This window comes from Cyprinodon tularosa, unplaced genomic scaffold, assembly GCF_016077235.1.
Source record: "Cyprinodon tularosa strain WSP-4 unplaced genomic scaffold, ASM1607723v1 ctg539, whole genome shotgun sequence".
Taxonomy (NCBI): domain Eukaryota; kingdom Metazoa; phylum Chordata; class Actinopteri; order Cyprinodontiformes; family Cyprinodontidae; genus Cyprinodon; species Cyprinodon tularosa.
Window position 1 is genome coordinate 1524553 of NW_024039273.1, and position 22156 is coordinate 1546708.

The 22156-nt window shown below is 45.3% G+C and overlaps 1 protein-coding gene across 5 annotated transcripts in view; it reads right to left on the minus strand.

Annotated features, from left to right (window-relative positions):
• The window catches only part of birc6 (baculoviral IAP repeat containing 6), a 106180-nt gene that overhangs the window by 79491 nt on the left and 4533 nt on the right, over positions 1-22156 (minus strand). For all 5 annotated transcript variants that reach the window (XM_038304592.1, XM_038304593.1, XM_038304591.1 and 2 more), the window contains exons 2-21: positions 18676-18857; positions 15150-15287; positions 14296-14489; positions 14091-14202; positions 13579-13661; positions 13276-13501; positions 13027-13196; positions 11773-11831; positions 10075-11688; positions 5659-5808; positions 5348-5573; positions 3870-4030; positions 2730-2861; positions 2436-2567; positions 2181-2347; positions 1960-2093; positions 1671-1832; positions 429-560; positions 250-347; positions 22-169 (exon numbers count right to left, since the gene is read on the minus strand). In XM_038304592.1, coding sequence (XP_038160520.1) covers positions 22-169; positions 250-347; positions 429-560; positions 1671-1832; positions 1960-2093; positions 2181-2347; positions 2436-2567; positions 2730-2861; positions 3870-4030; positions 5348-5573; positions 5659-5808; positions 10075-11688; positions 11773-11831; positions 13027-13196; positions 13276-13501; positions 13579-13661; positions 14091-14202; positions 14296-14489; positions 15150-15287; positions 18676-18857 — 4420 coding nt within the window. The remainder of the gene's footprint in view (positions 1-21; positions 170-249; positions 348-428; positions 561-1670; positions 1833-1959; positions 2094-2180; positions 2348-2435; positions 2568-2729; positions 2862-3869; positions 4031-5347; positions 5574-5658; positions 5809-10074; positions 11689-11772; positions 11832-13026; positions 13197-13275; positions 13502-13578; positions 13662-14090; positions 14203-14295; positions 14490-15149; positions 15288-18675; positions 18858-22156) is intronic.

Genomic DNA, 22156 nt, shown 5'->3' on the forward strand with positions numbered 1-22156 from the left:
CCAGGCGGACTGTGGACCTACCTGGTCTGCAGCAGAGCCTCCAGCGGGGTGAGGCGGTCCTGCAGCTGTCTGGAGATGGTGGTGAGCAGGGAGGCGCATGCTGTGCTGCATCCTGCCAGGTCTTCCTCCTTCACGTAGTTCAGCAACACAAAGTACCAGAACACCGAGCCTGTGGAGCAGACGACAGAGCTGGCTGAGACCTGAGCGGGGGGGAGGGCTGCGGCTGTGCTGTGATGCTCTCATACTCACCGCCGGTCGCTGCTGCAGGCAAATACGATATGTTATCCAGAAGGGCCTTCAGGAGGCTCAGGCCAAATCCCTGCTGGCTTGGCTCTCCTTTCCCGTTGCTAAACAAGGCGACAGGAAACAGCTGTCGGCATGGAAACCATCTAGTCCCAGCAGAAGGGAAAAGTTCTGACGTTTCTTACCTGATGCAAAGTGCAAGAAAGCGAGCACATTTGTGTGCTATGCTGCGGCCCGCCTCAAAGAAACAGACACGCACGATGTCCGTTAACCTCACCCTGGTTTTGGCCAGGAGACCCTCCTTCCCTTCCCTAATACTAAAAAGAAAATGGAATAAAACAGAAAATGTGTTTTAGGAACCTCAGAGAATATTATCATCTGCATTATTTAAGGCAACATGGTGTTAGATCCAGGGCTGTGACAGTGTCAGGCTTAGCTAACACCCTGCTGTGACTGCTTAACTAAAACTACTTTAGCCCCAGCTTTAGAGACGCTGCCATGATTCGCTGTAGGTCAGTTCATAAAAACACCTGCTACACCTTTAAATAGGGAGTTTTAAGAGTAGGGTTAAAACTTTTTGATAAAGCTTATAGTTAGTGGCTCAGGTTATCCTGAGCTATCTCTATAGTTATTCTGCTATAGGCTTAGACTGCTGGAGGACATAGGGACCCCTTTTTATCATTGTGTTTCATTCTATCTCTATTCTTCCACTCTGCAGAATCTATTTGTTCAATCTCTAACGTTCTACTCTCTCTCTGCCTTTTCTCATAGTAGCTTCATCTGGACTGTCCCTGTTTGGATGTGACTCCATTTTGGAGAGAAATATCAGCTGCGCTGCTGCCATCAACACCTTTGTTTATAGATGTTGGAGTGTAGTCCTGTTTCTCTGACTAACTGGATGTGCTTTCTTCCTCTTCTGACAGGGGAGCTGGCTCGGAGCTCGTCTACCTGGCTGTGTGTTTCCTGGATGGTGCAGCCTTTTACAGTTGCCTTTTCTATCTCTGCTTCTGTCTCCTTGAACCCCAGTCCGCCTCAACAGATGGCCGCTCACACTGAGCCTGATTCTGCTGGAGGTTTCTTCCTGTTAAAAGGGAGTTTTTCCTCTCCACTGTTGCTAAAAGCATGCTTGTTTTTCCTTGGAAAGAAAACTTTGAACCTTTAATCTGCCTGGATAATCCGGATCTGTAGATATTCGAGATGAAATGAGTTGTGAATGAAGGCTGGATAAATAAACTGAACTAAATATGTGTGTTTAAGAATCTTTGGCTCCCAACAAAACCAGCGATATTATTTCTTATTTCCAAATGAAGGAGGGAGTTTTCCTTTTTTCCTTTAAATGATTGCTTAGTGGTCATTGCCTGGTGCTGTGAAGCGCTTCTATGGCTATGGCTCTATGGGTGTGCTGAGTGTTGCTAGGTATGTCCTGCCTGCAGGGTCCGTTGGAGAAAACTCCGGCCAGCCAGCACAGAATGTCGAGAATGAGGCTCTGTGCGTGCTCATCGGTCGGACCGCCCTCCATCTGGTGACACAGTGCGTCCAGCAGCTTCTCATGAAAGTCTGGGAACTGCAGCATGGCGCAGCGCTGGACCCTAGAGAAACCAGACCCCTGTTATCTTGTGAGAAATGCAGGAAAGGTATAAAACACCTAAAGACGGCAATGCTACCCCACAGATACATTCAGGGATCCGTTTGGTGTTTGACAGACGTAGAGCGAACCTTTCTTTTGGAAGCGAAGTCTTCTTGAACTTCCTGATTGTGACGGACACTTCCTGCAGCAGGTCGCAGCCTCGCAGGTTCTCCACCTTCTTGGACTGGGCTGCACCCTCGGTTTTTCCTGAAGCAGCCCTCTCCTACAAAAGTGACAGAGCGGCTCTAATAAAATCTACCAGGGACCAGAATTGTCTCAGTTTAGCTAGAGGACCAAAGAGCCGACCCACCTTGGAGGCCTGGCTCTGCTGCAGCAGGGAGGACAGCGTGTGAGCCTTGGAGCTCTGAGGCTTGGCGCTGGGCATCCTGAGCACGGGCCTCGGGCTCTCCTCCATGCCGCTGTCGCTCACTGCTTTGATGTGGACCAGAAAGGAGCGGTACTTCCCTCCCGCCATTCCTGCAGAGCAAAGACGGTTAAAGAAACTCAGCATCCTAGTGAAAGGATAACAGATCAGGATGGTTGGCATTGGGGGTGGGGGGTTTACCTCTGACCAGTTTGGGGCTGGTGAGGCTCAGCATGCCCGAGTGTCCGGAAAGATCCAATCCACTGGCCAACCACACAGGGCCGCACAAAATGTCCTCTTTATGGTCCTCAAGGAACGGACACAGTACGGAGCCTGAGGACAGAGACAAAACCAGAAGATGAGAAGGAAGCAGAGTTTGGTGCTTCAAGCTAAACGATCCTGATTCCCAGCAGTTACATAAAAGAAAGAACATTCCTTCTTTGAAGCATTGATCACAGCGTTCAGACTCATCTCCACTAAAGGGCTTCTCTTCACCTGGGGATTCCTCGATATCCATGAAGTGGATGTCTTCTGAGAAGTCCTGGAGAAGAGGCTGGCTGTTCTTCTCCCCGTTGGCATGGAGAAGGTTAGAGAGAGGGAAACTGATCTGTCTGTCCACTGCCGTGTCTGCAAAGAAATAAAAACAATCATTAGATCTCAATCCATCGTATGAATCCTAATAAATGCTTCTCTGAATCACTAATGTTCATCTGAGCTTCAGCAGCATCAGAGCTCGTCTTTTTGCTTTCGGGCGTTTTAGGCTGTTTTTCCAAATATCAAAGCTGACATTTACAGCTTCCAACAGTTTATGTCACCTGCTTTTAAAATCTGAGAAGAAACGGAAAATCACTCAGAACTGCTTCACTAGTCAGATTATTTGTAGGTAAAATACCTCTAAAAAAAAAAAAAAAAAAAAAAAAAAGGATAAATCACATTTCAGTGTTTAATTTTTGACAAAGCTTTCCTTCATTAAAATCACACGTGGAGAAGTGAACCCACCGGCCAGGAAGCCCCCACCTTCACAGCAGCGGGAATACAAGGCAGACAGGAGCGGGAATATCATGCTGAGAGGAGCAGGAATATCAGGCAGAGAGGAGCGGGAATATCAGGCGGAGAGGAGCGGGAATATCAGGCGGAGAGGAGCGCGAATATCGGGCAGAGAGGAGCGGGATTATCGGGCAGAGAGGAGCGGGAATATCGGGCAGAGAAGAGCGGGGAAATCGGGCAGAGAGGAGCGGGAATATCAGGCGGAGAGGAGCGGGGATATCGGGCAGAGAGGAGCGGGATTATCGGGCAGAGAGGAGCGGGAATATCGGGCAGAGAAGAGCGGGGATATCAGGCAGAGAAGAGCTGGAATATCGGGCGGAGAAGAACGGGGATATCGGGCAGAGAGGAGCAGGATTATCGGGCAGAGAGGAGCGGGAATATCGGGCAGAGAGGAGCGGGAATATCGGGCAGAGAAGAGCGGGAATATCGGGCAGAGAGGAGCGGGAATATCAGGCAGAGAGGAGAAAGAATATCAAGCAAAGAGGAGAAGGAATACCAGGCAGAGAGAAGCGGGAATATCAGGCAGATAATGATCCCATTTCATTTCTCCATAACTGAGCAAATCCAATGAACCAAGCTGTTCCTCACCGCTGACTTTGCCCAGGCCTGGAGCTTTGTTTTTCAATAAAGTGACTTGGATCTGAGGAATGTTGACAATATTGGCGTTCAGGACGAACTTGAAGTCCACGTGGCCCACCATGCAGGCTTTGGGCAGCACCAGCTCAAATACGTGCTCATCCCAGCTAGAGCTGAAAAACAAAACAAATTTATGTTAAAAAAAAAGAAAAATAACCACACCGTCTATTTTCATCCTGATAAAAACAGAAAATATCTCCATCGTCTATTTTCATCCCCTATAGAGCTAAAATCCTGCTGCATCTCAGGAAGTTAGGGGTGATCAGGACTCCACATCACAGAGAAGACAAAATGTCCCAGGAGGAGCCGAGAGGAGGAGGAATCAGAGACTGAAAAACACACATAAAAAGGAGCAAAAATCTCCCCTAAGGTAAATTAAACGATCTGCCAATGGAAAGGGTATCTTTATTATTTTATTAAAATAATACAATTTTTATGATACTGTTAAACGGAGCGGGACTCAACCATTGGTCATCACAGCACTAACAATCAGTGGTTAGCCTGACTCTATAACTATTTCCCTCAGCCTCTATGTAAAAATTCTCCTCAAACTCAGGCCATTTCTCAATCTGTTTACTTGTGCATCCTCATTTGCTCGTGAAACGTCATGAGCCTCAGCTCTAGCACTTGTCCGTTCTTGAGATTGACAGCTGTTAAGTTAAAAGTTCTCTTTTCTGTTGCCTGTCGTTTTAAGATCATTTAAGGCGAGAACATTATACTTTAAGCGTCACTACATGGCCCATTTACTGATTTAGTGCAGAATTTAAAAAAAAAAGTTCAGATGTTCAGAGGACCTCCGAGGCTAACCACAGCCAGGGCTAACGTTAGCCCGTCTGCGGCAGCCCTCTCTCTGCATAGCCATGTGTGAAGGACCACTGGCGCTGAAGCAGAGTTTTTTGTTTTATTTGGCAATATGTTCATCTGATATGTGTTTCTGACTGTTCATTAATATTTCCCCACTAATTGAAACAAGTAAAAATCTATTATTATCTAGAGACTATTAATAACAGGAGGTGAAATGCAGCTCCAGATGTCAGTGGTGATGTCATCAGTAGGCTTCTGCTCCAATTCACCCATATTTATTCTACATGCTCCCGTTCTCCAGGGAAAGGTCTTCAGGTCTTGGTCATGTGACTCTGGATTTTGGGAGTATAACTGAAGCAGAGAAGCCATGTCAGCGCTGCGGTCGGTCCTTCATGACGTCAAAAGGGAAACTAATTCTATGGTGAATATCGGCCCAGCTTCTATTGATGAATTTATCTGCTGACATTTGAAATTACCCGCATCGCTGATCAGAAACCAATCCTTTGAGTTGTTTCCATAGCAACTATAAATGAGTTATGAAGAATTAAGTTTCCCAGGGTTTCCAGATCAGCACTCAGTGAATAATGAACCTGCATGCAGACGGAGAAGCAGCGAAATGTTTCCACCTGTAGCTCTGCAGCTTCCAGGTGCGGGTGTGCTGGGCTGCATCTCCATGATGCTGCTGATGGAGGTGCTGCGGATGGCGCCGCTGCTGCTGCTCCTGCTGCACCTCCACCCAGCACGGCGGGACGGTGGCCGAGAAGCGCGGTGTCAGCGTCTCGAACCGTGTCAGCTCCATCAGCGACGCCAGACTCTCCGTGGTCAGAGGTTGGTCCACGAGGAGCTCCACTCCTGCACCAAGGGACGGTAAAAAGAAAATCCATCAGATCCTTTATCAGGACCGCATGGCAGGGAATTTTCCTGCTTCCTGTCCTACCTGTGATTCCAGGGCTGGATGGGTTGGAGGAGGGCTTGGCCCTCTCCAGCAGCGGCTCCCCCCCTTTAGAAAGGGTTCCATCTATAAACATATCTCCGTCATCTGCATCCTCACAAACCCCTCCAATTTGAAGGAAATGAAGTTCACCACCTTAAGAGACACAGATGACAAAAACATCAGGAGGAGTGAAGACTGTGAGGAAGTTCTCAGTGGAAACATTTCAGGAAAAACTCCACTTTAGGATGGAAAGGTGTTGCCCTGCAGCAGAAGCATTCCCCATGCAGTGGATAAAAGCTGTATTCTGTCAATATTTCTCAGAAAGCAGCAACCTTGAGTCATTTGATGTGCATCATCCCAGCTCTGGAAAAACCTGCGTGTTCATTAAAACCAACCTTAAGTAGAATTAAAACAATAAAAACGGGAAAAAAATGGTGAAAAAAAACCGAATGTTGTACCATGATGCTGCTCTAAATATGGCTCTGGGTTCTCTTGTGACCTCAGCGATCATTTCTGATGGTGCTCCTACATTTCCTAAAGCAAACTTTGGGGAAAAAAAAAAAAAGGAGCCATTTTACCCAAAGCCTAGCTAACAAAGGCTACGTTCACACTGCAGCCTGAAGTGACACAAATCTGATTTTTGGCTCATATGCGACCTAGATTATCTTTTCATGGCTATCTTCACAGCACAGATCCTATTTTTTCTAATCCCACCCAGGCCGCTCGGCTCTGTGGTCCTGAATCCAATACAAATCTGTGATCTGTGTCTGAACGGCCAGTTCGCATTCATCCGACCTGAACGCCATAAATACCCGACAAAAGTCACTAATCTGCGTCTTGGTCAACAGAAGCAACAAGAAAAACATCAACCCTGGCGGACGATGATGCCGAGAGCAGTATTTATGTTTAACCATCTTAAAAAGATTGTGTCTCTATGTTTGAAAAAGATCGGTAGATGCCCTCCGGAACTACCATCCATGTTTACTTCCGTAAACACAGAGCATGCTGGCCTGTGATGTCATTGCATCCTCTACTGCACATGCGGGACACTTGCGTTGTATGACTGCAGGTCACACAGGAGATCACATACACTTGGAAATGTGAACGGCAACGCAAAAAATCAGATTTCACAAAAAAATCGGAATTGAGCATCAAGGCCTGCAGTGTGAACGTAGCCAAAGAGTTTGTACGCATTTTTAGTTTTTAAGCCTTTAAATTAGATGAGAGTAATATTTTTATTCCTAAAAACTCTGACTTATACAATCAGACACACGAGCGAACAGAAAATCCATAACGTCTGCATCACAAATGACTTCCACAAAGACAGAGTATGGATTTTGTTATACAGGAATTATTTTATGTTAAAAATAAACATTAATGACTTCAGACATCCAAAAACATATTCCTGGTTCTGTTCATTCTGTTGTAAAAATTAAATTCAAGTATTACCTAAAGAGCTGGTTATCATCCCACAGCATGTGTCACAGGTATGATGCAGATATTTTTGATCTATGTCCAATATTGAAGCATGGCCTGCGCTATGTTTTCCATGCCACAACGCAAGAGGGACAATCAGGAACTAGCTGTTTGTGCGACAACGGAGGGACAAGAGGGCGAAAAAGAGTCGAGATCCAGGTGGAAGAAGGGTCCCAGCGTTCTTACACACCCCAACCCCACCGTACACAACCGACCAGAAACGTGCCCCATACACACTTCCTCATTCTTCACCTTTACTAGACATGGATATACTTTAGTATATTCTGCTGTAAAATTAGTCTTATATTTTCGTTTTTTACTCGAGGATTCAACCTATTTCAGAGGATGCACAGCTTTGATTGGTAACCAGGTGACTGTCAGAGAGTATACTGAAACTTATTGACGCTCTTAGTGCGCTCTCTGACAACCAGTCGCCTGGAACGCTGGTTGAACAGAGCATCACTTTAGACAGATACGCAGAGGTTTCACAAGCAAGCTCCTCCCAAGACCCACCTCTCTCTTATTGTCTGTGCAATGCAGTACTTCTAATCCTCACATGCATGCATGAATTACTGTACTGCCTGCACCCTCTCACTCATATTAACAAAACACCACCTTGCATAGTCTAAAATCTGGGATAATGTATCCGACTCGCGGGCATTCGTGAACAACTATCAGTATCAAGGAGACTCCCGGAACGTCTGGGAGACTTGGGATGTCTGCAAGCCGGTAAGGTACCAAACAGGAAATATGGTTAGTGTAGAGCGGATATAGATTTGACCAATCAGAGGCCTCCTGTCTGCTGTCACCTACAATTTTGGAGAGGTGCAGCAGAAGGGCAGGGGCATATCTCTCTTAACTGCCACACACACAGACGACCTGATTTCTGAGTTTAAACCAACCTTTAGGCTTCTAAGAATAGTACTTGTTAATAAACCATTTAAAAGCATTACTTTGTAGAGGGGCCAAAGAGCTACTTGCGGCTCCGAAGCCGCAGGTTGCAGATACCTGTTCTATTATGGATAATGGTTCTCACTGTCCCAAGGCTTTCTTTTCATTAACAGAAATGGTCTACATCCTCTCTACACTATGTGTATTTCCTGTTTGGTACCTTACCGGCTTGTTTTGTTTGTGTGACCGCCATTGTGGAAAACGACTCGTGAAGATGGACCAGCTATAAAGACGAGCTGCGTGAGAACGCTGGGAGCCTTTTTCCACCTGGATCCCCGCTCTTTCTGCCCCTCATGTTCCTCCGTTGTCGCTCAAACTTTCCCCCACTTCCTTACCGCTTCGGCCATATCTAGACCCACAGCTAGTTCCTGATTGACCCTCTTGCGTTTTGGCGAGGAATAACATAGTGCAGACCACGCTTCAATATAAATCCAAAATATCTGCAGTGGTTGACGTTAAGCATTTTTACCACTTGCCCTTTTGGCAAGTGGCTTTCACATTTCATTTGCCCAGAAACACTTTTTACTTGCCCAGTATAATGTTTGATAAATATAGTTCCTAATATTCATTTTTGTATATATATCAATGAAACATGTTTGTTTTTTAAATGTTTTTTGTAATCCAGTATTTTTTAAGTTTCCAGGTTCCTGGTGTATATCTGCATGCGTCAGATAATGAACTCAGGCCTACATTACCGTGTTAACCTGTTTTTCAATCCTTCCTGCACATTCTTTTCAAACTAAACTTTGCTTTAAACTGTTGTTTGCTTGGAAAAATATAAATTGTAATGTTAAAAATCTAAAAAAAACTTGACAGGTTAAAAACTTACACTACTACTCACTAATTTAACAAGTTTAGCTCTATAACATTTAAATGCACCGCTCCAATGTCTAAGAGAAAAAAAATTAATGAACATTTTTTAATGTATGACCACTATACAGAAGACTGCCATATGATAGAAATATTTACACTGTGCGCATACATTTATTATTATTTTCCTAATCCCTGACTGATCATTTTTAATATAGCGTGTATTATAGTATAGATTAAATTCATCATCCAGCTGCTGCTCTGCAGAATTCTCTCCCCAAGGGCTGAATCACGCCTTCTACCGGAAAATAACTTTTTCAAATCACGCGAGAATGTTTAAAAAACAACAAAAATGGTGCCGGCAACGTTTGTGGGTCGTTTACAGGTGATTTTAAAGTAATTTTGAGTGATAAATTTTTTTTGTGACCATTGCACTTGCCCTAAAAACTACTTGCCCCGGGCGATAGGGCAATGGTTAACATCTAGCCCTGATCTGACACTGTGACACACTGCTGCGGGAGGATAACCAGCCCTTAGATCTGCAAGGTGTGACAGGGCCTTTAAAGTTTTTTTTTATTCAGCTTTTGGCCAAAGCCTATTGTTTTTGTTGCAGCCCCTGTTGGTAGCACTGATGACTAACGTATTCGATTGGCTAATAAGTGGGAACTGAATAATCATAGTCTGATGAGCTCCATCTGTTAGCTAAGAGGTTTTCTCCTTGAGACTGAACCTTGATTAATTAACAGATGCTGACAGTTTATCAGTCAGGAACATTTCCATTCTTGAATTATGTCTTCATGCTTTTCCACCTTTTCCCACAAGAACAGTAAAAATAAAAGAACTTTTGAATATTTCAACCTTGAACCTTAAAAGGAATCAGAAGTGAGCCACAAAGGTTTAGTCTTCAAAGAGTCGACCACCAGGAGGACCGATGTCCTTGGGGTCTACATCTCTGAAGGTTCTAATTAGGTTCTAAGACCAAACAAACGCCTCCCTTTATCACCAAGAACCAAAGTGGTACCCTGGAGGTCTGAGCAGAAGCACAGGAGTGCAACAGCTTCACTTCTCCTCAAATCAAAAAGGGATCGAATGAAAGGGTTTGTTTTAGTGACATCATACTGCTAAGAAATAAGGGGGCTGAAGGTTCTACCTGCTGCCCGTCAGGAGGAACAGAAGGTTTACCTTTAGTGCAGGCACAAAGGCGGTCCGTCCCAGAGCAGTAGGTCACTGAGACAAACGGGTCAGCCTCCTCGGTTAACCCCTCTTTTTTGGGTGGTTCCACTTTGGCCAGAACCTCCAAGGTGGACAGGTCCAAAATCATGATGAAGCCGGCCTGCGTGGTGACCACCAGGTGTCCTAGGCCCGCCATCTCTGCCTTCTTGCAGTCTCTGTGGGCGTAGGCAGAGGTGGAGGGACTGGAGACGTTACCGGCGCTGCCGGTTGGCGCCGCTTCACATGCGGTCTTGACTCCCGGCTCGGACAAACCGTTCTTGGAAGCGGAGAGCAGAGCTTCTTCTGGGGTTTCTTCGCTCTCATCTTCTCTGCTGTCCAGCACATCTGGGGGAAGCAGGATCAGGGAGGTTATGGCATCGCAGGGGTCCCAGATGTGCTGGACTTTAACCGGCTCCTCTTCCAGGGTGACGATGCGGGTGGAGTAGTTGAACTTGTACAGAGCGAGGTAGCCCCCTCCCCCCCCACGGCTCTGGGCCCTCTCCTGCTGCTGGTTTCCTGGGGGTACAATGAAGGGGGTCTGAGGCGGGGACCCCCCTGGGTGATGGCCTTCCATCCCATTGGCCAGCGGGCGGAGGGGGTCTGCCTCTCGCTGGCTGCAGAGCGCTGAGTGGAGGCGGTTCAGGTTGTTCAGAGCCTCCACTTGGTTGGAGGCGCTGAGCGACTCCAAGCTGCAAGGCTTCAGCCCCACCAGCAGGTGGACGCCGTCCCAGCACGGCGTGATGGAGTCCACAAACAGGCTCTCCTCTTCCAGCTGCTTGGGCAGCCTTAAGCACTGCACCAGCGTTCCGGGGCGGGGGGGGTTGGACGCCGCTGCCAACGTGCTCCATTTATCGTGTCCGTCTATCCCGCTCAGATTAGTGGCGTCGGCGAACTGCTGAATGTAAGTGATGGGAGGATCCTGAAGAAGCAGCTGCTCGTGGGTATCGAACTCCATCTCAATTATCTGTGGCACAGTGAAGCCTTCCTCCTGGAGACCTTTGCTCATCAAACTGTTCATCTGAGCAAACACCTGCCCGGAGGATTTGTCATCAACCTCTCTAATGCTATAGAGCAGCAGCACAGGGACGGTCCTGCGCACGGCAGGCAGAGAGGAGGGACTCAGCAGCTTAGAACCAGCCAAGTTAGAGAAGCCTTGCTCATGGGCACCAGTCTGGGGGTGGCAGGGATCTATCTCCATTGGACCGTGTTCCTGTGGAGGTGCAGCCAGCGGCTCAGCAGCCTGAGTCCTTAGCGGGCCGTCGGTGGTCCTGCGTGTCGATGTGGAGGCCGGTGGGGCGGCGGCCGCGGGGGTGATGGAGGCTGAGCGGTAGCTGAGCAGGCCTCCCGCTAGCAAGCAGGGAAAGGGAATGTTGTGGTGGTCAGGCACCTTGTCTTTTGGTTTGGCATGGCTGTGTGCCTTGGTTTGGTTTAAGGAGGGGTTGGCTCCCAGCTCCTCCAAGTCTTTGACGGTGTCCTCCAGGACACTGGCAACCACTTCCCACTGAAGCTTCTCCGGCTGCTGCAGCACGCTGAGCGCCGTCACGCTGAGGCTCAGGTCCATGCTCTCCCACTGGGAAGGCTGACCTGGAACAACATGGGGAAGGACAGTCTGAACGTTGCTGATCTTCCATCAAGTACCAGCAGAGGGCGCTGCGGCAGGCTGCTTACCAGTTATGGACTCGGAGCGTGAAGGCTCCTCGCTGTCAGAGTCCTCCAGCTGGTCGTCACTGAACAAGACGGGAATGAAAACCGTTAGAGAACAGGAAGAAGAAACATTTCACTGAAACCAGCTGATAAAGGGCTGATAGACACACAAACAATCAGTTCTTAAATTCATTTTTTCCTACAGATCACTTCCTATTGAAGCCCGATTGAAACGCTCACTCTTGATTTTCACATTGACCAATCAGAATGCTGCATCTAACAGGCCACAGCCGTGAAGGCTATAACATCTGCTAGATTGAAAGCAAGCATTTAATAAAACTCAACCTGAAAAAAAGAAAAAACTGCAAAACGAAATTTGAAAACTATTGTCTTCACCGAGCCAGAGGTCGCTCCGCACCGAGTTCCCTCCATGGCTAAGTGCTGTGCCATTATTTGCTGAAGATGCCGCTGCTCTGTCAAATGAGCATACCCCGTCAGACCAGCATACCCACAGTCAATACGCATGCGTAAGACATCTATTTGGGTTTTTCCCTTTAGTTTTCCCTTTAGTTTTGTATGAAAAATTTCCCTTGAGGCAATGTTTCGTACCATGAATCCAAAAGTGGAACAATAACTGAAATAAAGTCGATTTTAGTTAATCTTTTAATTTGAGCATTTAATTTTTATAAATGTCTGCTTTCCTCCTCAAATAAAAAAAAAACTATAGAAATATGTTACCTGGAAGTAACAGGTAACACCTGGAATCGAAATAAATATAAAATAAAATTCTAATAAAAGGGTCTATGCAGGAATGAGTAACTCTAATTTAATGCTTTTAATGCTCTTAGAAATAATATTAATACCATCAACAAGTACCCATGACTCTCATTTATATATATATAAATAATCTTAAGCATCGATAGGCTGCATCCATGTCCCGAATTCCTCGTTTTCCTGTTCTTGAAATTAGCATTTTCCAATTTTCTAGCTTTTTTCTCCATCTTGAGCTTTTTTCCCAAATGTATGGCTTTATGATCAATCGGAAGCAGAAAAATTCTTTTTGAAACATGTTTTAAAAATGATAAAGCCCCATTTGAAAGCGTGTGGATGAAACACCATGTGACTGTGTTTTGGCCATTTCTATAAATAGATATACATCAGCAGGTGTCAGTTGGGCCGTGTACCGGGCTTAACGGGCTAATCATGATCAGACCTAATTTTCCGTCCTGGAGAACCAGCTGGTGTGATGACATCCATCTTCCAGACCGTGTGCTTTACCTGTCTCCCTCCAGCTTGGGTAGGTCAGAGCAGGAAGAGGACTCCTCCAGCCAGGTGAGAGTCGGCCTTCTGGACTCGGTCAGCGGCTGCTGGCCCGGCTCGCCGCCGCTCAGGATCAGCTGCCGGAGGATGGCTGGATCGTACGGATTCACGTCAAACTTCAGGTGCACCTGTGGAGACAAACATTGCATCTTAATGGAAAATATTCCTAAACCAGCGGATCAGGAGCGGGCGGCCGGCGGCCCTCACCTTCATCATTTTGGACACATCCCAGATACAGATCTTGCCCCTCCTGGTGGCGGCGGCCACAAACTGCGGGCAGCTGCCGAAGCCGTAGCAGGCGATTTTGTCCGAGCTGTCAGGACCGTTGGGGAACTGAGCAGGGCTGGTGGCCAGCGTGACCGACAGAGGGACGTTCTGCGTGTGCTCGCCCTTCACAAAGGGGCAGTTGGGAGAATGTCTCTCGTGTTCAGACCTGAGGGGGCGTAGGGAGGACTGTCAGAGGGGTTGGCGGTAGAGGAGGTAGCTGGTGGTTCATTCTGATCTACTCACCATGGCTCATCCGTAGGTTCCCAACAGACCAGGCACACGCTGCAGGTGAAACACATCGCCCTGTCATCCCCAGTGGAGGCAGGCTGTGACAGTGAGACAGAGGGGTCAAAAACAGGCAGCTGTGGAGAGGTAAGGCCTTAAGCAACACCAGGAAAGACCGAATCCTCAACTTCCCGTATTTCAGGGATTCAGAGCAAAGTGGCGCTGATGTTCACCAACATTTTGCCTGCAGCAGCTGTACTGCTGTTCAGCTTTCTCTGCTGACTTTTAGCCTAAAGCACTAAAACTAAAGCCAGGATGCTCCACCACTCCTGATTTTCTATAGGATGACGTTAAGGCCACAGCATTTTTTTCTTCCTTCTTCCAGGAAGCACGGGGAGTAAGGGAACAGGAAGTACTGGATTTTCTCCTTTATTTTTATCTGAAAGTAGGCGGGCAGCTGAGCTCACTACAGGCTGATTTCTATAGGAAAACCCATCTTCCTGTTGGCCCAGACCCGCTTCAGTACACACCTGGTGATAGAACCCAGCTTGAGCCATGGGGTCAGGCTGAGCCCATCGGTAGCCGGCATGTGGCCACGATGTAAACGTCTCCCGCCTGTTAGCCTCACTGTACATCAGGGATCTGTGGATAGAAACGCCTTCTTTGAAGCAAACCCAATCTAGAATGATGGTCTTCATCTGTTTATCTCTGATATGAGGAAACGTTTGCTCCAACCTGTCCACAGAGCGACCAGGGCCCACCCCCAGCTCCGGCCTGGCGCTGGACAGGAGGTAGGAGAGCCTGTCCATGATGGAGGAGGCTACAGACAAGGCAGCTACGTTCTGGTTGATCTTCTTCAGCTCGCTGACAATGGCGCCGGCCACAAGCTTTAGCACATGGTGAGGGAGGTGGAAGGTGACAGTAGCCCACTGCAGGAACAGAAGAGCAGAAAGGGAAAAGGTAAACAACATAACCACAGCAAAAATGTGCCACATATCAATCCAACTGGGAGGACAGTGTCTGTGATCGCTGCTGGAGGCAGCCACGTTTGATCCGTTCAAAATGCTAAAAGCAGCACAACAGCTCTGGTTCTGGATTCCTCATTTCAGAACTGACCAGATACAACAGCAACATGTCATCCTCATATTTGACAGTTTATAGTCCAGACCGCATTAAAGGAATCAAACAAGTAGATTAAAAAGAGTGTAGAAATTCAGCTCATACCATTTTCAATTAGTCTTTTAAGAAACTATATCTTCCTAGTAGAATAGTCACTCTGCAGGGCTCGATAACCACCGGCTTTCAAGCCCCTGTTACAACTTCAGGTTTTAGACCAGCGTATCCCAATGTATGAAAAATCGGGCAAAAACGCTGGCATGGTTATGGGTACGTTTTGTATGAGTTATGAGCATGCTGAAACGAGTAGACATAGGGCAGATGGCATATGCCAGCGTATGCTCATACGTGGGGAATAAGTTCCATGTAAGTTATCTGATCGTTTAAAGGGCCAGTTCAGCAGCACAGCTCCCAATAAATGGGGTTGGATTCCAGCCACAGCGTTTCAGAAGGACGAGCTGCCGTTAGCTTACCTTGGCTACTTTGTGATTGGCCGCCGTCTCATGTGACGTGTTCTTCAGCCCCTCTTTAAGCTGGCTGATAAACTGCTCGTAGCCCTCAGTGCTGGACACATCGATCTTCTCCTGACAAGCCGACAGCATCTGCTGGGCCTAAAAAACAAGCAAACACAAAAACTTTCAGTTCCACCATCCAACCTTTAAAAACTTTAGCAACAAGAAACCTGCCCGATTTTCTCCTTTCTGGTTATGCAATGAAATAAGTTCCTTCTTTGTCCCTTTTTAAGGGGAAACATCAGATTTGAATCCAAGGAGCTGGTGAAGATTCTCAGTCATCCAGGTCATAGTCATTCCAAAAAAGTTTAAAAAGTCCAGCGGTTTGCTTTTTTTTTCCAACTTTTTTGGGATCCAAGGAGAAAATATCTAAATTATAGAAGGAGCAGTAGGGCCATACGGAGCCTTTATGTTTTAAACACAGAGAATAAAGCCATTGTGATATCAGACGGATCTTTGGTTTATTTTTCCATCAGAGTTTCCAACATTAAAGCAGGATATTTGAAGTGGATCCCCCTGAAAGTCCGAGTTCAGAATCAGAGAGCTAAGCCAACACGACCTAATCAAACATTTGCCTTTATTGGTTAATGAACCTAGAATCTAGAATAAAAGGATCTCATTGATCGACGAATCAATGTGCTAAATTCAGGAGTTTCCTCTTTCATCAAGAGGATCCTTCCATAACAAGAAGGGCTTATTATTTTCTTAGAAAATGTTTAAGGCTACGTTCACAGAGCAGCCTGAAGTGACCCAAATCTGACTTTTTTTACCCATATGTGACCTGGATCCGATCTTTTCATGAGTCTGAACAACTCAGATCTGATTTTTTTTCCAATGCGACGCAGGCCCTGAATCTGATATTATCAAATGCGACCTGTGTCTGAACAGAAAGCAGCATGACGCGCGTGCTGCTTCATTTTTGATGTTTGTATAAGTTCAGTTCTGACGCGCAGCTGAAGCATCTTTGCTGCTCCAGCTGCGCGCTGAAAAGCAGGTCTGATGCACGTTGGGTGGAGCTACACTATCCTTTCTTTGCCTGTTACAATGGCAGCTATATTTGCTGTGATCAGTAGGTAAAAAGTAGTTTTAATGCTTTTAAGTGAGAAACTCCTGAAAGTATCATCTTTGCAGTCAGTTCCTCCAGTTCAGCGGTCCCCAACCTTTTTTGCACCACAGACCGCTGTATGTCAGACAATATTTTCACGGACCGGCCGGGGGTGGGGTGGGATGTACGATCAAGTAAAATGATACGACTGACATAAAATCAAATACAAACAGCATAAAAATAAAACAACAAGCCGGTCCCATCTAGGTGTAATCGGAGACAATGACACACGAAGTGAGCTGCTGATGTCCAGTCTGCTCAGTAGCTTTGTTTTGGTCGCTGTAACAGCAGAAAATCCCGCTTCACAAAGATAGGATGTTATAGATAGGATGAGTCTTGAACTGAATTAACCTTTGTCAACAGGCACAGACTAATGTAATTGGGAGAGAATACCGCAATTCATCACTCAGACTCTGATCGTCGATAAATTATATATATATATATATATATATATATATATATATATATATATATATTGTAAATAATATTGGCCTGTATTCCAATAGCGGCCGGGTCTCTAATAATGGCCAGTCTCGCTGTCAGAGGAGGTAAATAATGGCCGGTCTCTAATACAGGCCGGGGCTATAAACGTTTTTTCTGGGCATACCTCAACACTATACTTGTGGTAGTAACATACAAGTACCACAGCCCTGCGCAGCTGGACGACAGGCCCTAACTGCTGCCCGTCTGCGCGAGGAAGAGAACAGACACGCAGCACAACAGGAGGAGCGCGAGTGATGAGGAGATTAAAGGGAGAGATGAAGAGGAGGAGGAAACTGAGCAAGGATTAAACAGAATTGGAGGATTTTTTTTTTTTTCTTTTACTTCAAACCAAGCGAGACATGGTAACTGTACTTTTTCAATAAATGAACCTAGTGTTTTATAGGTTCAAATAGACACAAAATCTCATTTTTATTCATTCCACTGGTAGTCTGTTTTGCTCAAATAGCAATAGAGGCCTGTCTCTAATTCTGGCCTCTATCCAATAAAGGCCTGGACCGCGATGCACTTGAGTGAAATAAAGGCCCGGGCCTATATTAGAGAATTTACGGTACATACACTTTTTTCTGTGCGGCCCGGTACCAAATGACCCACAGACCAGTAACGGTCCGCGGCCCGGTGGTTGGGGACCGCTGATCCAGATTACCATCCTGCCCTCAAATATTATTTCTCCGTCTGAGCCGCTCAGATCCCCACATACCTACATTCCCCTACTGTTCGTGGATGGCTGGAAGTAGATGTTAGCGTTTTTCAGGTATGTGGTATAGAGATGTCCCGATCCAGGTTTTTGCACTTCCGATCCGATACCGATATTGTTTTTGGACTTCCGATACCGATACTGGCCGATACCAGCCTATCCGAGCATGTATTTAAGTTTAAGTTAAAGTATTTAGCCTTAGTTGTAAGACTCATGTTGAAAAGGGTTTTAGTACTCTTGATAACATCTAGCCAGCTAAATTAGGTGAGATTGAATAAAACACAATGATTGGTAACAACAAACTTATCTGTTTATGAAGAGATAAACACAAACTGGACAAAATTATGAATAGCAATCTGAAATTGCACAGTGAGCAGTAAAACCGTAAACAGTTAAAGGTGCCAGTATTACTGTAAGTTTTAATAAAAATGCAAAACAGGGGAACACTGGCGCAAAATAGATGAATGGATCGTTTCAATCGGCGAAACTGGAAAATACGGACCGGATTTTTTTTTTTAAAACTGGATCGGCAGTCTGGATCGGCATTTTACATGCTTTGCCGATACGCATTTTTTTGCCAATATCGGCGTCCCGATCCGATACGTGGATCGGATCGGGACAAGCCTAATGTGGTACAAACTGAAAGCATGAGAATAATAAAATCCAACATATTTTGTTGGCAGGTTTAAACATTTTAAGTTAAATAAGGCGTTAATAAACTGTTTCAGTGGAGTGATCATAGCGCTCTGCATCAGCAGCGCTGCGTCTGTCTCCCTGCCAGCTCCCAGATCACTTCCTTGATTAGTTGATGTAGTGCGTCCAGCAGCAAAAGTTCCAATTTTCCAACTCCAGCATCTGCTTCTAAATCACGTCAGAAGCTCAGAAGAACACGAGGCGCTGCTCCTGCTGCTCTAAACGCGCTGCGGTACCTTTTGCTGCAGCAAGATGCGCGTCAACCATTGATTTTGCATGTAAACTAGCTGCCTCAGCAGTCTGCCACTTCCAGCTGGATACATTGGAAATAGCAGCGATACATCATAACCATAAAACACTGAAGAAATTGGTTTTGATGGAGGATGAAACTTAAAGGATCCCTAAGCAGAAGTATTGGAGCGACCGGTAACTTACTATAGTTAACCGGTTTATTCTCACTTGAAGCTTTGACTCATGCAGTGGACTCTTACCTCGGTGACCGGCAGCTCCAGCTGAACCGTGTCCTCCGGCTTGGCGACTGGTGGCTGTAGGGCCGTGTCCAGGAGCAGAATGCCGTTCAAGTCCTTCCTGCACCCTACGGCGTAGTCGTCCACAAAAAGCACTTTGTCGACAGCAGGAAAGTACTGGCACCTGACCCGGCCGCCTGGTTTAGCTAGGACATGAAAGAACACCCATCAGTTAGATTAGCACATGCAAACAGAAAGCTCCAGTCCTTTCCTGGAATAATGCAGCCAGGCTTTTTTTTTTTTGGTCACACGCTGAAAAGTTCTGCTATCCTGCATTAGCCAGTTCAACAAACATGTGTTCAGATCATATGTTTGCTATTTTATGAAAGTATGCAGATAGAAAACGGGATTAGTGAGCGGGAAAGACATGCAGCAGAGGTCAGCAGGCCGGGAATCGAACCGCACTGAGGACTAAGCCTCTGCACAGTGAATGCAGAACCGTCGCGCCCATGAGGTCCATCATTAATGATTTTATTAAGAAATGTTTCTTTTGGTTTAAACTGAGACGTGTGTAACACTTATCAATAGTCACTTCTATCATTCAGATTGAAGAAGGAAGAGAAATATTGGCTTCAAGAATCAACCAAAGAAAAAACTTAAACTAGTCCATGCATTTGTTACTTCCAGGCTGGACTTTTGTAATTCTTTACCATCAGGAAGTCCACAAACTGTAGTTAAAAGCCTTCAGCTGATCCAAAATGCTGCAGCCAGAGTTCTGATGAAAATTAAAAAGAGAGATCATATCTCTCCTATCCTGGCTTCTCTTCATTGGCTTCCTGTTAAATCCAGAATAGAATTTAAAATCCTCCTTCTCACATATAAAGCCTTAAATGGCCAAGCTCCATCTTATATCAGAGATCTGATTGTTCCTTATGTTCCTAACAGAGCACTTCGCTCTCAATCTGCAGGTTTACTAGTGGTTCCTAGAATTTCTAAAGTAGAATGGGAGGCAGATCTTTTAGTTATCAGGCTCCTCTCCTGTGGAACCAACTACCAGTTTTAGTCTGTGAGGCAGACACCCTGTCTACTTTTAAGGCTAGGCTTAAAACTTTCCTTTTTGATAAAGCTTATAGTTAGAGTGGCTCAGGTTATCCTGAGCTATCTCTATAGTTATGCTGCTATAGGCTTAGACTGCTGGAGGACATAAGGACCCCTTTTCATCAGAATCTGTTAGTTCAATCTCTCCGTTTTTTTCTCATAGTAGCTTCATCTGGTCTGTTCCTGTTTGGCTGTGACTCCATCCTGGAGAGAAATATCAGCTGTGCTGCTGCCATCAACACCTTTGTTTATAGATGTTGGACATCGGCCTGTTTTTTTATGTAGTCCTGTTTCTCTAACTGGATGTGCTCTCTTCATCCTCTGACATGGGAGCTGGCTCTGTGCTCGCCTACCTGGCTGTGTGTTTCCTGGACAGAGCCTTTTACAGCTGCTTTTTGTATCTCAGCTTCTGTCTCCTTGAACCCCAGTCGGCCTCAGTCCTCATGCCGTCTGCCTTCACTGCTTCACAAACAAGCAATATTTCCACCAAAATTGATCCGTCAACTTTTTCTGTCCAAGGACGTAGGGAATCATTTTTCAGGATCTGGTCTAAGTGGACAAACTATGTAAAATCAATAATCCCTGTGATCTAAACCTGTCTTATCAGATGTAAATACTGTTGTGCTGTGTATTGTACCCTATTGGCAGGCTTATGTCCTGGATTGTGCTTTTCCCTAAATATAAGGAAAACTTGAATCAGACCCCATGTTCCCACTCGCTCGCTTTTCAGTTATAGATGTTTGGTTATTATACAAAAACTCTGGATCGGCTTATGTTGTTCTTTTCCATATTTCCACTGTGGTGGAAGCTTGAATGTACAAAGCAATTGTAACCTGCTTTTCCAAATAAAAATTTCAATAAAAAAAAAAAAAATTGATCCGTCATCACTGGAATCATCCAAGAACAGAACCTCGACTGTGTTATTCTGTGGGGCATGGAGCCATTTTTTACCACACAAACCTGGTTACATACTTATCCTGGCAAATACAGGCCATCATATTCAACCTCTAAGACAAGCAGTGGTGACCTTCCTGATGAGATGGTGTCTCATCCACACCAGCAGCCCGAGGAACAGAGGGTTAAACAGGATCCATTAAGATCAACAATGATGGATCCAGTGGATAATAATCCACCGTTAGGTGATCATTGGAACATAAAGAGGCAGAAACCTTTTCCTCAAAGTTAATGTTGTAATGCTTTCCAAGTGCAGCTTTTTAAATCGTTTTTACAATTTTATCTTAACTAAATATCCGCTCTTTAACACTAGAACTCCAAAGGCTGTCATTTTGACAGTTCTGAGATTTTAAAGGGAAAGAACTTTATTTACATTAATCATATGTTGCTCATGTTTCTATATTTCCTTTATTTTCACGTAGTTTCTTTAATAAAATATAAACGTAAAACAATAAATATGGTTAATTTTACCTCAATCTCCCACAACCATCATTTTGACGGCTCTATTAGTTGCATTTTAAATTTTTCCTGTGGTTGATCAACTTTTGCTACCGTTGCCTAGCAACCAAGATTCTACTTAGAAAACTCAGGAACTCTTTAGCTAATATGGAAAAATGGCTTCCAGAACAAATCTAAGCGAAACAGGCTTTAGAAATCCTTCAAAATATTGTTGATAGCGATTCAGGAGAAGACGGAGAGACCGAGGATGATCAACCAACCCCAGGAAAACGCAGACTTATCAGCGACCCATCAGACAATAGGGAAAACTTTTGTTCCACACCTCAGCCGCTACACTCAGCGGCCCAAAAGCCAAACCAGAGCCTGTGGTCTACTATAATCACACAGGCATGGATGTGTTGGATCAGATAATTATTAGAAGGTATTCTATAAAAGCTCCAACACTAAGGTGGCCTGTGGTTCTTTTAAAATCTTTAAAAATGCGTTTGTTTAGTTCAGGAACTGATTGAAAGTCACCACTTCACGCAGAGATTTTATCCTTGAACTGGAAAAACAATTGCGTGCCGACCGCATGCGCTCCGCAGGTTACCAACCACTCCGCCATAGAACGGCAGCTTTGGTGAGGCAAAGTAAACAGCGCCAGGTGCTTCAGCGCTACACAAAAAAAAAAAATGCTGATGTTTGTCATAAATGTGACATGGTGATGTGCTGCGAATATGCGGCGGGAAGCGATCAATTTCTGTATATAAAACTTGAATTTCAAACTTTGAACATGTGTGGTAAAACAGCCTTATTTTACCGATTTATTTTTAATACAAATTAAGACAACAAATAATAGCATATAATACAGCCTTTAAAAACATATATTAGACCTGTTTTAAGGTTTACATATCCACACTAGAACCATTTCAGTCGATGACATCACTACTTATCCATTCTATTGGGAAAAATGTCCCCCGTCAAATTGACAGCCAGTGGGAGATCTAATAGGATT